General features: G+C 41.9%; 1 protein-coding gene across 1 annotated transcript in view; it reads right to left on the bottom strand.

The window, feature by feature from the left end:
* LOC143301646 (doublecortin domain-containing protein 1-like) overlaps positions 1 to 17,500 on the bottom strand; it is a 95,001-nt gene that overhangs the window by 74,711 nt on the left and 2,790 nt on the right. Inside the window, exons 3-10 of the mRNA XM_076616077.1 lie at positions 17,146 to 17,409; positions 16,724 to 16,782; positions 15,750 to 15,853; positions 14,446 to 14,608; positions 13,736 to 13,838; positions 11,477 to 11,576; positions 9,059 to 9,152; positions 6,531 to 6,697 (exon numbers count right to left, since the gene is read on the bottom strand). Of these exons, the coding sequence (XP_076472192.1) occupies positions 6,531 to 6,697; positions 9,059 to 9,152; positions 11,477 to 11,576; positions 13,736 to 13,838; positions 14,446 to 14,608; positions 15,750 to 15,853; positions 16,724 to 16,782; positions 17,146 to 17,409 (1,054 nt within the window). The remainder of the gene's footprint in view (positions 1 to 6,530; positions 6,698 to 9,058; positions 9,153 to 11,476; positions 11,577 to 13,735; positions 13,839 to 14,445; positions 14,609 to 15,749; positions 15,854 to 16,723; positions 16,783 to 17,145; positions 17,410 to 17,500) is intronic.

The raw sequence follows: 17,500 nt of genomic DNA, 5'->3' as shown, positions 1-17,500 counted from the left end.
CACCCTTTACCTGCTGACTTAGGGAAATTCCAACCACAATGCAAACTTAGCACTGCCAAGATCATCTGTGCAAGCCACCTTGGTAAGTCTTTATCTGTTGCAGTATCATGAAAATGAAACAAACGAATCAATCGTGACTTTCTCCTCTGCTCTCAATCTGTCCTTTCCAGAAAACACAGCTGTCACTGTCTCGATCTATTGCAGTCTGGAGGCGTGTCATCGAAAAGAAATACTGAAATCAGTCGTGATCTCCTCGTGTATCGATCTGTCCTTTCCTAAAAACACAGCAGTCTCTTGTCTTGATCTGAGGCATGTCATCAAAACGAAATATTCAAATCGGCCATGATCTTTTCCTCTTGTCTTGATCTGTTGCATTCTGGAGGCATGTCATCAAAACGAAATATTCAAATCGACCATGATCTTTTCCTCTTGTCTTGATCTGTTGCATTCTGGAGGCATGTCATCAAAACGAAATATTCAAATCGGCCATGATCTTTTCCTCTTGTCTTGATCTGTTGCATTCTGGAGGCATGTCATCAAAACGAAATATTCAAATCGACCATGATCTTTTCCTCTTGTCTTGATTTGTTGCATTCTGGAGGCATGACATCAAAATGAAATATTCAAATCGACCATGATCTTTTCCTCTTGTCTCATCTTCTGTTCTTTCCTGACGTCTCTTGTCTTCAGCTGTTGCAGTGTGGAGGTGTTTCGCCTAAAATGAAATATTCAAATCGACCATGATCTTTTCCTCTTGTCTCATCTTCTGTTCTTTCCTGACGTCTCTTGTCTTCAGCTGTTGCAGTGTGGAGGTGTTTCGTCAAAAACGACATATTCAAATCGATCATGATCTTTTGTCCTCTTGTCTCATCTTCTGTTCTTTCCTTACTGGGGGGGGAAGGTGGCAGAATGGTTAAGATGCTCATCTGCCAATACAGAGTCCGTGAGGGTCTGGGTTCGAATCCTGCTCTCACTTTTTCTTCCAAGTTTGACTGGAAAATCAAACTGAACGTCTAGTCATTCGGATGAGACGATAAGCCGAGGTCCCGTGTGCAGCATGCACTTGGCGCACTGAAAAAGAACCCATGGCAATGAGAGTGTTGTCCTCTGGCAAAATTCTGTCAAAGAAATCCACTCTGATAGGTACACAGATATAAGCATGCACTCCAGGCCTGACTAAGCGCGTTGGGTTATGCTTCTGGTCAGGCATCTGCCTAGCAAATGTGTTGTAGCGTGTATGGATTTGTCCAAACGCAGTGATGCCTCCTTGAGAAAACTGTAACTGAAACTGAAACTGAAACTGTCCTTTCCTGAAAGCATAGCCGTCTCTTTATCTTCATCTATTACAGTGCGGAGGTGTGTTGTCTAAAATGAAATATTCAAATCGATCATGATCCTCTCCTCTGGTCTAGTTCGGTCCTTCCCCGTGAGCGCCTTCTGCACCATCCTCCTCCCAGAGTCCTGAGCACGGAGCAGCTTGCGCTCTGAAAAATGGAGCAAGATGAGAGTCAGTGTGCTGCGTAAAAGATCAGATTGTCATTTTTGATGAATGAAATGGGCTCACCTCCAAAGACTCGGTGCATCATGCAACAGATCAGATTGTAATTTGAAAAATGAATATAATTATGTGTGAGTGTGTGTGTGTGTGTATGTGTGTGTGTGTGTGAGTGGGGGAGGGTGTGGGGGTGAGGAGGTGAGGGGGCTGGGTGGGGGTGGTGCGCATGCGTGTATGTGTGTGTGTGTGTGCTTGTGTGTTGTGGTTTGTGTCTGATGTAGAACTGTAAAGTGCTTTGTGATGTTTGAAAGTGCTAAATAGATATATATGTCATGTGAATGACATCAGTTTAAGGAAAGAAAGCTGTGCTGATATGGCCTTGTAACAGGGCCCAAGAGCCTTGCTGAACCAATCCTCCTAGGAACTGTTCAGTGAGAGAGACCGATGGAAATACTTCTTCTTCATTCGTGGGCTGCAACTCCCACGTTCACTTGTATGCACACAAGTGGTCTTTTACGTGTACGACCGTTTTTACCCTGCCATGAAGGCAGCCATACTCCGCTTTTGGGGGTGTGCATGCTGCGTATATTCTGGTTTCCATAACCCATCAAATGCTGACATGGATTACAGAATCTTTAACATGCATATTTGATCTTGCGCATGCATGTACACACTAAGGGGGTTCAGGCACCAGCAGGTCTGCACATATGTTGACCTGGGTGATCGGAAAAATCTCCACCCTTTACCCACCAGGTGCCATTACCGAGATTCGAACCCGGGACCCTCAGACTGAAAGTCCAACACTTTAACCACTTGGCTACCGCGCCCGTCAGGATGAGAATACAAAGAAAAGAGATGAGGGGGTCTACAACACTGCAGAATGGACAAGAAACCCATTTGTAGAGACACGACCGACAGACCTGGAAGAATCCAGTGAGCAGTTCTTTTGTGTGATGCCCACATAACATTTCACAGTGAAGAAACAGAAGAAGAAGATCAAGAAGAAGACTTAGCACAAGAAAAAAAAAATGGTATGGCACAGAGTAACCTCATGAAGTTGAAAGCTGGTGAGATTTAAAAAAAAAAAAAGAAAAAAAAGAAAAGAAAAAAGAAAGCTCTCTGTTGGAGTCTCACATTTCTTTTTGTTTTTCTTCAATAGACATGGCAAGTCAACAAGAGATGGCTGCTGAGACTATAAATTAACAAATGAAGAAAGTCTGTAAAAACACTGTTGGTTGTAAAATAAGACTTAGAAAAGAAGTGTGAATGTTTCAGACCACAGGTGATTAGTAGGAGTAAAACTTTTTTCTTTTTCTTTTTTTTTTTAAAAAAAAAACACAAAAAGAAGGACTTTCAGTGAGTTTTATTTTACAACCCATAATTTTTTATACAGACTTTCTCCATCTGACACTGATACCTTTAGCTTTTCTCGCAGCTATCTCCAAGGCCTTTTTCCTCTCTCTCCTTTCTTCCTCTCTTTCTTTGTCAGTACTGACACCAGTCTGAGCATTCTGGAAGAGAAAATTAAACAATAAAGAATCTGACAGAAAACTGCATGAAGGAGATTATGCACCAAAACTACATGAAAGAGAACATGAAACAAAAAGAATCGATACAAAACCGCATGGTAAAATGCTTTAATTAATCATAGCAGTAATAAATTAGTAACCACCTCCTCCCCTCCCAAAAATACAACTACCAACAACAAAAAATACCCACTCTATACAAAACTGCATGGTAAAATGCTTTAATTAATCATAGCAGTAATAAATTAGTAACCACCTCCTCCCCTCCCAAAAATACAACTACCAACAACAACAAAATACCCACTCTGCCTTCTCATCTTCAGCAGTTTGATCCTTATCTCCACCATTTTGTTCTGTCATTAAACCATGATATAGAAAACTTTGCCTTGCTTACAGTTCAATAATTAAAGAAACAGTACAATGTTGCCATTATAGTTTCCATCATGTTAAATAATCTCAGTCTCTCTTATTCAAATATGAGGGTCGAGATTTTACATGAGTTCACTGTCTTACAACACTACACAGTATCCAGCACAAACAGTTTGAATATCACATTTGACAGCACATAAAAACAATCACACCACTATACAGCATTGCTAACTGTTTTACCTCCGTGTGTGTGTGTGTGTGTGTGTGTGTGTGTGTGTGTGTGTGTATCAATGTCTCTCTGTGTGAACACGTGTAAGAGGTGTTTTGTGTCTCTATAGTGTGTGTTTGTGTTTCGCAAATGGTACTGTTATTTGTGACTTTGTACTTCCACTGATTGTTTTTCTTCCTTTTTTTTTTTTTTTGTTATTGTTGTTGTTGTTGTTGCTTATTTGTATTTCTACATGCCTGGCCTGCCATGTTTCTTTCTATAAACATTTGCACCTTGTAAGATACTCCAGCACAGCAATGAAAACTCACCTTGCCGTCTTCTCCCCAAAGGAAACCGAAGCGTCAAGCACCCTGGCAGTCAAAAGCAACCGCAGACCAAGGTAAAAAAAAAAACACACCAAAAAACCCCGACATAAAAAAAACCCAAACCGCTCACAAAGAGACACAAAAACCATGTTGGTAGACAGCAAAGCAAAACTCAAAGATTAATAAGCCATAGAACTGTGACTTCTTCTTTCTTCTTCTGCGTTCACTCATATGCACACGAGTGGGCTTTTACGTGCATGACCGTTTTTACCCCGCCATGTAGGCAGCCATACTCCGTTTTCGGGGGTGTGCATGCTGGGTATGTTCTTGTTTCCATAACCCACCGAACGCTGACATGGATTACAGGATCTTTAATGTGCGTATTTGATCTTCTGCTTGCATATACACATGAAGGGGGTTCAGGCACTAGCAGGTCTGCACATATGTTGACCTGGGAGATCGTAAAAATCTCCACCCTTTACCCACCAGGCGCCGTCACCGTGATTTGAACCCAGGACCCTCAGATTGACAGTCCAACGCTTTAACCACTCGGCTATTGCGCCCGTCATAGAACTGTGACAATCCTTCTTATGTTTTTTTTCTGAAGGGAACAGCCATTTCTTTTTGAAGCAGTCCACCTCAGAAGGGCAATGTATGTGTGCAACTGTGAGCATGCACCTATGTATGGATGGAGAGCATGCATACAAGCAGGTGTGCATGATAAACTCATGTGAGCATGCACACACACACACACACACATGCACACACACACGCACACATTATCCAACCCATTTAGTAGTTCTAGGCGCACATGGCGCGCGCGCACACACACACACACACACACACACACACACACGCACGCACGCACACACACAAACACGCGCACGCGCACACATACTCACACACATACTCACACACACACACACACACATACACACACACATGCGTGCACACATGTCAACACAACCCTTTTAGTAGCTGCCATGAAACAAAGACAGTCCTTCACCCCCTTTTTTTTTTTTTTTTTTAATTACAAGGATTTATTTGTCCATGCACAACAACAGTGAACCAACCCTGACCCACTTCCATAGCACACAACAATCCAACACGCAGATCAACAGAGTCAGAAGTACAGAAGATTGTCAACACTTTGTACCCCAAGTACCGTACTGGTTTATCCATAACACTCACTGCTTCCCTTGCACCCACAGTTCCGGTATTTCAATACTGCAGAGGGTACGCTCATTTTCGCTTTCTCAAGTTGCGTTCTCACTCGGGGCTTTTGGCATGTTCGCTTTAGCCTTTATATTGTTTGCCAGCATTTTCATGGAGATTTTACATGTTCCTTGATGACACTGTGTGCAGTGATGGCCTAGAGGTAACGCATCCGCCTAGGAAGCAAGAGAATCTGAGCATGCTGGTTCAAATCACGGCTCAGCTGCCGATATTTTCTCCCCCTCCACAAGACCTTGAGTGGTGGTCTGGACACTAGTCATTTGGATGAGACGCTAAACTGAGGTCCCGTGTGCAGCATGCACTTAGCGCACGTAAAAGAACCCATGGAAACAAAATGGTTGTTCCTGGCAAAATTCTGTAAAAAAATCCACTTCGATAGGAAAAACAAATAAAACTGCATGCAGGAAAAAGGTTTTTTTTTAAATGGGTGGTGCTGTAGTGTAGCGACACACTCTTTCTAGGGAGAGCAGCCCCAATTTCACAAAGAGAAATCTGTTGTGATAATCAGAAATAAAAACAGAAATACACATACAAATTCTGTGTATGATGCATGGCTTTGACAGTGCACTCAGCTCTTGTGGCACTGGTCCACAGAAACTGCAGTGCAGCTGCACTGATGGGGTACAAAAGTGTTAAATAAACAAGAAAAGGAAGAGAAAAAAAACATTAGAAAACAGCACCATGAAACCCAAACTGCAAAGCCTTCGACAGTTCACAGCTTTGATCCACAACAAAAAAACACACAAAATAAAAAAAACAAACTCTGATAACTACAGACTATAACGTACCAAACCAGCACAAACACGTACAGACACAGACACACACACAGACACACACACACTCCCATGCATGCACACATGCAGTCACACCTCTCTCTCCATTCTTCCTGTTCCCTATTCCCATCCCCCTAAAAGGAAATTTTCTATCTAAAATTACGTTTAAATAACATACTTACCGTGACCCAACTAGTACAGACTCCGGCAGGGGTCTGACATTCCTGTCCTGTGCAAACTACTATCCGCCTATGCGGAGAAAACGAAAGCAACTACAGCCGATAACCTCCCGGAAGTAGGTAACCTCCCCTTTGTCCTGCTGGCTTTTCTTTTTTTTTTCTTGATCTCATCTATTATCACTTGGGAGTGGAAAGATGTAAAAATGAATATGACTACTACGACTACTACGACTACTACTATACATACACGCACACATGCACAAAACTCCAAACACACACATGCACGTGCTCAAACACTGCATGCGCCACCACACACACACACACACACACAAAACAAACACACACATTTCAACAAACATAAAACATTTCACACATACAATATTCTCACACGTTTCATGCACAAACCCAAAAACCTCACCTCTTTTTTGTAGAAGAGAGCATTCTTCAGCTTCTGACGGATGACCTGTTTGATATTCACAAGGAATTCCTGCGTGCCCAAGGGACTGAAGCGATCTCCAGAGGAGATCCACAGTGGTCCACGCACTTGTCCCCCCTTGTTCTGGAGGCAATCATCCAACACGGGCGCTGGAAGATAATGCACGATGACCGTTAGCAAACACTGGGAAAACGAAAGAAATAAAAAAGAAGTGTGTGTGTATGTGAAAACAGGTGTTTTTTTGTAATACTTTTTTTTTTTTTTTTTTGCCTGTTCTTTTTTAATTATTCCCACTATTTCCTCTACACCACCACCGATATCTTTCTCCTGCTTCCATTACCCCACAACTTCTTTCCACGCCTCCTCCTTCCTTACCCCCGCCCCTCCAACTTTCGATTTCCCACCCCAACTTGATATTTCTACCCGCAAAGATGAAGACGCTGAGTCCCCCACCCCCAAACCACCACCACCACCCCCCACCCCCACCCTTCGCCATCCTCCAAAAAACCTGTGACAAGCTAAAAAAAATAAATAAACCCCCTTCTGACCTCCTTCTCTGCCCCCTTGCCCCAGGCTCCCCACTCTTCTGCCCCCCACTGCTGTACCCCCCTCCCACCTGTTTTTTCTTGACGTGCATTCCGAAAGGACCAGATCTTCGCTGATCAACAGACCATTAGAGAATTTCTTGACATGCATTCCGAAAGGACCAGGTCTTTGCTGATCAACAGACCATTAGAGAATTTCTTGACATGCATTCCGAAAGGACCAGATCTTTGCTGATCAACAGACCATTAGAGAATTTCTTGACATGCATTCCGAAAGGGCCAGATCTTTGCTGATCAACAGTCCATTACAGAATTTCTTGACATGCATTCCGAAAGGACCAGATCTTTGCTGATCAACAGACCATTAGAGAATTTCTTGACATGCATTCCGAAAGGACCAGATCTTTGCTGATCAACAGACCATTAGAGAATTTCTTGACATGCATTCCGAAAGGACCAGATCTTTGCTGATCAACAGACCATTAAAGAATTTCTTGACATGCATTCCGAAAGGACCAGATCTTTGCTGATCAACAGACCATTAGAGAAGACATCAAATGTCCACCTTTGTCATTTGCCATCTTCCCCCCCAATTTCTCCCTTTTTTTTTTTTTTTTTTTAACTCTCTCCATACGAACGGTGAAAGAATCGACTTTAACAGCGTTTCACCCCAATTACCATCATCAAAATATTGCAAGCGGAAGGCTCTTATACTGAAGAGGTGAACGTTGACAAAGAATACCACAATTCTGACAACGGAAGCTAAAGGTTGGGTCATTCAGACACCCACAGGACATCCGAGGGGTCTGTGTAGAGGAGAAGAGAGGACTGGCCGTACTGAGTGAGTTAAGTGGAACCTTGCTTTATTGTTTTCTTTCGTTACTTTTTATTTACTTTGGGCATTTGTTTACCTTGTTCTCTCATGACCCCAACGATGCAGCGGCCTGTGTGTCCTGAGGTAAAATGTTCAAAGAGAGAAAAAGAACAGTTTGGTGAGCAGTTGTTGCCCTTTCCCACGCCTATTGCAGGTGTCATCTGTCAATCGACTGCTGTCGACCAATTGTTGTTGTTGTTCTTCTTCTTCTGCGTTCACTCGTATGCACATGAGTGGGCTTTTACGTGTATGACCGTTTTTACCCTGCCATGTAGGCAGCCATACTCCGTTTTCGGGGGGGTCCATGCTGGGTATGTTCTTGTTTCCATAACCCACCGAACGCTGACATGGATTACAGGATCTTTAACATGCGTATTTGATCTGCTTGCATATACACACGAAGGGGGTTCAGGCACTAGCAGGTCTGCACATCTGTTGACCTGGGAGATTGTAAACATCTCCACCCTTTACCCACCAGGCGCCGTCACCGTGATTCGAACCCGGGACCCTCAGACTGACAGTCCAACGCTTTAACCACTCGGCTATTGCGCCCGTCGTTGTTGTTCTAATAATTCCCATTGTCTGCATGGTTTCACAGTGGCATTGCTCCCCCCTGCTGTTCATTCTGAGCCCCCCATACCCACCCAACCTGGGATCGTCTGTCCAAGTCTCTCACAGCCACAGAAAACTACACTGATGGTAAGTCACCAGGAGATCACACATCAGAGGAGACCCTGCACTGCTGCTAAGTCACTTTGGTGATGTTAAGTAGGGCTTGTTCTGATTCAATATATTCATTTGATGGTGTGGAGATGAGTGTGTGTGTGTGTGTATGTGTGTGCGTGCGTGCGTGCGTGCGTGCGTGCGTGCGTGTGTGTGTGTGTGTGTGTGTGTGTGTGTGTATGCATGCACACGGGTGTGTGACTGAAGAAGCTTTTCAAACCTTCCACATTTTGAAGACAGAAAGTTAATTCATGCTAAGAGTGCAAAACTTCACTTAATATTTTGGCATTTGGGTAGACTTGATTCATTAATAAATGAAAAAAAAAAGAAGGGAAAAATCCAAAAGAGAAGAGAACTCTGGCACTCACTGTCTTCCAAGTCCGTGATTTCATTCCCTTCCCAGTCGTAAGCTTTCTTGGCAAAGTTACGCAGTTCCAGTCGTGCCGTGCAAGCTTGCAGGAACTGTTGAGGATAAACAAACAAGAAATGACACTTACAATTTAAAGCAGAATTTGTCTGTGAGATATATAGGTAATATTCCTTGTCTCATTCCTGATAACACCACCACCACCCCTAATGCTTTAAATGTCGATCACTGTATGTTAGTACTTGTACTGCATTATATTGTATTATATTTTATTGCATTACATTGCATAGTATAGTATTGCATTGCATTGTACTGCATTGTCGTTGCAAGGGACAGTCCAAAATTCAGACCATTGCCGTGACACCCGTGGGCACCTGTGTGCTTCCAGGTTTGGGCTGCGGAGTCACATGCATTGTCATTGCTGAGTGCACAGACCTTGTCATCATCAGCTCCCAACAGACTACCAAGAAGAAGATGCACTGCAATTATATTGTATTGTATTGTATTCTATTGTATTGTATCGTATTGTATCGTATCATATCATATTGTATTGTATCATACTGATTGTATTGTATTGCATTGTCATTGCTGAGTGCACAGACCTTGTCATCATCAGCTCCCGACAGACTACCAAGAAGAAGATGCACTGCAATTATATTGTATTGTATTGTATCGTATCGTATTGTATCGTATCATATTGTATTGCATCATACTGATTGTATTGCATTGCATTGTATTGAGTTACTTTTAATCACAACAGATTTCTCTGTGTGCAATTCAGGTTGTGTATTGTATTGTATTGCATTGTATTGTATTGTATTATACTGATTGTATTGTACTGCATTGTACTGTACTGCATTGTATTGAGTTACTTTTCATCACAACAGATTTCTCTGTGTGCAATTCAGGTTGTGATACCTCGGGAGAGCACATTTCAGCAACTCAACCTCAACCTCAGGCCCATAACTACAAAGTAGTCGTTGGGGGAAGCCTGAGGACCGCAGACGCAACCTCCCTTCTCCATCTGTCTCTGTCGGCAGCCACTGGCAGCAGCTCACGTGTGTGGAGTCCGGTCCATTGTTTGATGTTGTCATGCCAGTTCTTCCGCTGTCTTCCTCTTCTTCTCCCGCCCTCGATGGTGCCTTGCATGATTGCTCTGGACAAGCTGGTGTGTCGAGTGTTGTGTCCAAACCATATCAGCTTGCGTCTCTTCACAGTTGAAAGGAGAGGTTCCTGAAGTCCAGCAAGGTTCTCAATTCTGCTCCGTACAGCAACTACCCATATTTAAAAGCGTACATTTGACTGCTTCCGACAAAACTGCTCATCACTGAAGGGCAGTCCACCACACTGAGATAAGACAGGGCTGTGTTGTCAGTCAACACTCTGTATTTTAACTTCTTCCTCTTCCCCACACTGCAGTACTTCACTTCTGTTCAGCAAACTCAGTGACACCATTGGTTAAGGACACAGAAAGTTGTAAATGCATTTCACTCGTGCCACACTGACTTCCTTTCAATAGGTTCAGCAGCTGAGGGGTTAAAAAGTGCTCTCTCACTTGTATTTCTTGTGTGTGTGTGTGTGTGTGTGTGTGTGTGTGTGTGTGTGTGTGTGTGTGTGTGTGTGTGTGTGTGCGTGTGTGTGTGTGTGTGTGTGTGTGCGTGTGTACGTGTGTGTGTGTGTGTGAATGCAAACAAATGCAAATGTGTGTGTGTGTGTGCGCGCGTGCGTATGTGCGCGCACGCGCGCGCGTGTGCATGTGCATGTGAATGCAAACAAATGCGTGTATGCTTGTGGTGTGCATACATACATTTTATAGATATACCAATACTATGTCAGCTCTCATTCCATCTCAGCAGGTAAGCTTTCGTGGCTTTTAAACAAGTGCATTGAGCTCATCCATAGACAAGGCATCCACCTTCATTCATGACAGCAAATGGATCAGTCCACATGCTTAATGGACTGCTCTTTGAAAATGAAACTGTGTGATACTTAACGACCACATACATACCACCCATGCTATGTAGATAAGTAAGTAACTATATTCACCAGCTTTCTCAGTTTCAGTTTCAGTTTCAGCAGCTCAAGGAGGCGTCACTGCGTTCGGACAAAACCATATACGCTACACCACATCTGCCAAGCAGATGCCTGACCAGCAGCGTAACCCAACGCGCTTAGTCAGGCCTTGAGAAAAAAAAAAAGAAAAAAAAAGGGGGAATAAATAATAGATAAGCTTACAAAAATAAGTAAAAAAATAAATAAATAATAATTATAATATAGAAAAAGGTAGTAGTAATAATAATGATAATATATAAAAAAAAAAATGAAATAAAATAAAATGAAATAAAATAAAATAAAATAAAATAAATAAATTAAAAAATTTTTTTTTAATCCAGCTTTCTCAATGAATCGTTAATCTTACCTCGTCAAATTTAGAGGGATCAACCACAATCTCATGAGGCTCTGCACTCTTCCCGTTCTTGTAGATGATGATCCTCATCGTGTTCACTTGAGACAGGTTCCTGCATGGACAAATCAAGCAATAAATAATTTAATCAACTGCACACTCAGTTAAAAACAACAACAATCAATCAAATTAATACTGACCAGTCAATTTCAGTGTGTTCATTCAAGTTTTTGCTCACTGTTTAAAAAAAAAGTCAGCAAATAAATAAATAAATAAGCAATCAATACTGACTGCTCAGTTTTATTGTGTTCACTTAAGACAAACTATTAACTGTAAAAAAAAAATTAATAAAAAAAATCAAAAAAAAATCAACAATTGGTGTACAAACAAATACTAAATCAAATATTGACAATCAAATTCCATTGTGTTCGCACAAGAAAGATTGCTGATGGCAATAAACAAATACATAAAAGATCAGTCAATACAGAAATAATCAATCAAATATTGACCAGTCAATCTCAGTGCATTGACTTAATTAACCCTTTCAGTGCCAAGCCTACATATCCTATGCTCAGTTAAAAGTATTTGCCAAGGGGTGTTTTGGTCACAGGCAGTGATTTTTTTCAATGAATCTAGCATGCAAACTAATAGAGAAGAAAGCAGATATAACCTGTACTTTTCTAAAAAGGAAAATGTACACACTATCCAGTTGTGACAATTTCACATGACTTTAATGATTCTGCAATAGGAAAATTCCTACAATCACATAGCTGGAAGTTTTCATCCTGAAGCACGCAAAGATTTAAGGCAGAATGTTAAATCAATCATAAAAGATAGATTTTTAATATATTTAAAAAATCACAGAACAAACAATAAATAAAATATTGACCAGTCAATTTCATTGTTTTCATTCAAGTCAGATTGCCAAATGTCAACAAGAACAACAACAAATAAACACAATCAGTCATATATTGAACACCCAATTTTATTATGTTCAGTTACGACAGTTTGCTGATTGAAAAAAAACAACAACAACAACAGTGAATGAATAATCAGTCAATCAATGATTGACCAGTCAATCAAAATGGAAGAAGAAGGAATGATTAGCTAGTCAAAGGGCCAGTCGACCATCCATAAAGAAATGTATATCAGATACAAATATATGACTTAGTTAAACACTTACTTCTGTTGAGTTACAGGTATTCATAAACTTTAACTGTGCTCAGTTGTACACAAGTTGCTATAATGATCAAACTCTGTGTGTGTGTGTGTGTGTGTGTGTGTGTGTGTGTGTGTGAGTATGCACAAGTTTTTATATTGATATGCACTTGTATGTATCCTAATTTCTGTATCTGTGTTTGTGTATGATTTTTTTATTTATGTTCGTACCTTGTTACGTACTATCCCCCCCAACATTCCTTGTGACCCCGGTACACTTGGTAATAAAGACACATTCTATTATGCTGTCATCATTTGTTCTGAATAAATTCTCTTTTTTTGTCTTCTCACTTCAACCCTGCATGCTGGTGTGTGTGTGTGTGTGTGTGTGTGTGTGTGTGTGTGTGTGTGTGTGTGTACATACATCTAAGTGTGCAAAACAAGTACACATGAGATGACTGGCATTAACCCCATGACTGCTGCTGTTGAATACGTTCATCAGTGAAAGGCTGTCACTTCAATGAGATAAGACACAGGTTACACATCAGGATGTCAGCCAACGCTCTATATTTGGATTCCTTCTTCTTCAGACAGCATCAGTTTTGTCAGCAAAATGACCGGCGCAATAGCCGAGTGGTTAAAACGTTGGACTGTCAATCTGAGGGTCCTGGGTTCGAATCACGGTGACAGCACCTGGTGGGTAAAGGGTGGAGATTTTTACGATCTCCCAGGTCAACATATGTGCAGACCTGCTAGTGCCTGAACCCCCTTCATGTGTATATGCAAGCAGAAGATCAAATACGCACGTTAAAGATCCTGTAATCCATGTCAGCGTTCGGTGGGTTATGGAAACAAGAACATACCCAGCATGCACACCCCCGAAAACGGAGTATGGCTGCCTACATGGCGGGGTAAAAACGGTCATACACGTAAAAGCCCACTCGTGTGCATACGAGTGAACGCAGAAGATGACGAAGAAGTTCAGCAAAATCATTTACAGCAGTAAAAAGAAGACAGAGAGTAGTAACTGCCTTTAGAATTCACGCCGCACTGATTTCATGTCACCAACGTTCAGCAGTTAAGGGGTTAAAAATAAAAAATTCAAAAAGCACAAACTTCAGTCGTTTGGACATCCTGTGTTTGGAGCGTTTTTTGCGGTCCTCGGGCAAAATAATCCCTTGCAGACTCCATTTGGACCCCTGTCGAATGATCATGTTTTCTGGAAATAAAAAAGAAGACATTTTTTCATGTTTACTTAAAATACCTTATCCCTGTCAAATGATCATGCTTTCTGGGGAAACAAAAAGAAGAAGAAAACATCAATGTTCACTTAAAATACCTTTAGTTCCATTCATCTGCAGCAAAACAGAAACTCTTCTAAGTCTGTTTTCTGTGTTGATCAGTGTCATACCACATGATGGACTGAGAAGGACAGCTTGTCCACCACTACTGGGCCAAAAAAGTGAGAGAGTGCTTGATTTAAAAAAAAAAAAAAAATTTCTTCAAATAATTGTCAGAAACTCTATCATCAGTCTCTGAGCGTGAATATCTAGAAGGAGTCTAAATCAAAAGTAAGACAAAAAGGTATGTGGGTATAGTATGATTTGACATGTTAGATAAGATAAAATAAGATAAGATATGAAAGGATAAGATAAGATGAGCTATGATGAGCTAAGACAAGACAAGACAAGATAAGACAAGATAAGATACAACTTTACTGTGTCTAAATGCACAGAAATGTGTCTGTTGGCTCCAGTACATTTATATATAGCAGAGCCAGTTTGTAATCTATCCTGTGACAAACAGGCAGCCAGTGTCCAGCTTACGTTTCATGGTGCCAAAAGGGTCTTTGTAGTTTTCTCCCATGGAGATGTAGACATCGGCTCGGGGAGGAATGTCAGCACCATCAAACACCTCCACTCCGTCTTCCAGGAATATACGACGAGCAGCGAAAGCCAGGCCCAGTTTTTCAGTCACAAATTCCAAAAACTGCACACAGATGCAACTTGTATTGGTATTTGTTTGTATTTGTATTTCTTTTTATCACAACAGATTTCTCTGTGTGAAATTCGAGCTGCTCTCCCCACGGAGAGCGCGTCGCTACACTACAGCGCCACCCATTTTTTTGTATTTTTTCCTGCGTGCAGTTTTATTTGTTTTTCCTATCGCAGTGGATTTTTCTACAGAATTTTGCCAGGAGCAACCCTTTTGTTGCCGTGGGTTCTTTTACGTGCGCTAAGTGCATGCTGCACACGGGACCTCGGTTTATCGTCTCATCCGAATGACTAGCATCCAGACCACCACTCAAGGTCTAGTGGAGGGGGAGAAATTATCGGCGGCTGAGCCGTGATTCGAACCAGCGCGCTCAGATTCTCTCGCTTCCAAGGCGGACGCGTTACCTCTAGGCCATCACTCCACATAATTTGAAGACTAGTGCACAAAGTAGAACGATTTGAGGATCAGTAAGTTTTCCAGCCTCTCTTTTTTTGTCTCTCCTACGGTTCCTACATGATATTCACACAAGTCTAAGATGTGGGTTCTTGTGCACAAATGCATATGGACACGAGTGCCTGAGCAAGATTGAATGCATGCATACACAACACTCACATTCACTTGCTCATTCTCAAATACGCCTGCCTGTGCAGAAACACATTTGTAAATACAAAACTGTATACAAATGAAGTACTGCACACATGCACATGGATGAACACACAGATACAAAATGTACACATACACTTTATACAAAAAGTGAAAACATACAAATGCACACACACACACACACAAAAAAAAAACCCACAAAAAACATACACACCTCCACATACAATAACACACATACTAAAATCACTAAAAGTGGAAAGATGTTAAACTGAAGAAACACACACACACACACACACACACACACACACACAGACATGCATGCATGCTCTCTCTCTCTCTCTCTCACACACACACACACACACACACGCATGCATGCATGCTCTCTCTCTCTCTCTCTCTCTCTCTCTCTCTCTCTCTCTCACACACACACACACACACATACACACATTGCCCCCCCCCCCATTCCCCCCACCACACACACACACAAAGGCAATGAGAAAATCAATATTCAGAGGAAAACAAACACACTTACTATCTTCAGGTTTGGTGCTGAAGCATGGATGAAGATATCCCGAGTTCCATTCTTGTACGCACACGCTGTGATTATCTGCGGCTGTCTCTTGAAGATACTCTTGGCTGTTGACATCACCAGCATGAACGTCATCAGTATCATCATATGGCTGTTGACATCACCAGTATGAACGTCATCAGTATCATCATATTATCATTAATTCCATATTCTCTTGGCTGTTGACATCACCAACATGAACATCATCAGTATCATCACATTATCATTAATTCCATATTCTCTTGGCTGTTGACATCACCAACCTGAACGTCATCAGTATCATCACATTATCATCAATTTCATCTCCTTCACTTTCACTGATACCAATACATTTTTTTTCTTGCATCAAGAGATCACAATTACCATAATTTCCAGCCAATAGGGTGCTACTTTTGTTATCTTAAACTCAGATCTGACCCCAGCAACTTATCAGCCGTATACATTGTGCTTATTCAGTACTCAAAGCCCTTTTTACTTACCTTAGCCTTACATAATCATGCGCATCAGTTACAATATTCAGTGGAATGGAATAGAAGAGTCATCAAGAAAAATACACAATAATAATACACAACACTTGAGCAGTAGCCCTGAGGTACAGTGAACATGTAGGTTTGCATGTACGTTCACGTTTACTTGCGAGTGTGTATGTTCATGCGGGAGGCAGGAAGAGGATCAACATGCTTTAGTCTCACACAGAACCAAAATTTTTACTCCCTCCTTGAGTGGTGATCTGGCAGCTAGTCTTTTGGATGAGATGATCAGCCAAGGCCCACTGAGCAGCACGCACTTAGCGTACAGAAAAGAACCCACAGCAACAAAGGGGTTGTCCCTGGCAAAATCCCCCCTAAGATTGAAAGTCCAACGCTTTAATCACTCAGCTATTGCGCCAGTCATAAAATAGAAATAAGAAATAAAAAATAGAAATAAAAATTACTGACCAGAACCAGGGCGGGAACGTCTTGACCTCACAGAACCCACAGATGTCCCTGAAATAGGTCTGCAACAAACACACAGCAAGCATGGAAACACATGCCACTTGATATGCAAGTGTGTATGTGAGTGTGTGAGTTATATACACCCCCACCCCCAGACCCCTCCCATATAATGAGTAAGTAATGTGCACATGCACTCACCAGCTTGGATGAATACTGCAAACTTTAAGTGCATGTGTTTTCATCTGCTTGGGTGAAAACTGTGATTTTATCAACTACATAAATACCCAACTGCTTGGACAAACTACTGCAAACGTCAAGTGTTTATGTTTTCATCTGCCAGGCTGACAAGTACAAACAGTCAAGTACATGAGTACCCAACTACCCTGGATGACTGTCACACATACGTCAGGTGCATGTGTCCTCACCTGCTTCTCTTGATGGGAGCGCTGGCTGGTCGGCCTTTCCTCAGGGAATGGGTTTCCTCCCTTGGAGTGGCGGGATCCCACAGGGTTTCATCGGCAATGAATTTGGCATCTATCTTCGGCTTGGAGCCCCTGCGGCTCTGATTAAGAACCGACGCTGATACAGGTCTCCGTCTGGCGTGAGGGTGAGATCTGTTGGCGCGAGCCATTCTGCCATACACCAGGTTTGCGTGGGGCAGTCGCTGGAGGTAGGGAGAAGGGGGCAACCTGTACATGCAGAAAAAAATGCCCTGAAAACTTGGCCAAAGTTTGAAGGCGGGTAAAAGACCGTTGTCATTATAATTCTGTGGCCAAACCA

The sequence above is a fragment of the Babylonia areolata genome, chromosome 27 (genome assembly GCF_041734735.1).
Source record: "Babylonia areolata isolate BAREFJ2019XMU chromosome 27, ASM4173473v1, whole genome shotgun sequence".
NCBI classification, from domain to species: domain Eukaryota; kingdom Metazoa; phylum Mollusca; class Gastropoda; order Neogastropoda; family Buccinidae; genus Babylonia; species Babylonia areolata.
This window is presented reverse-complemented; position numbering and strand designations above follow the sequence as displayed.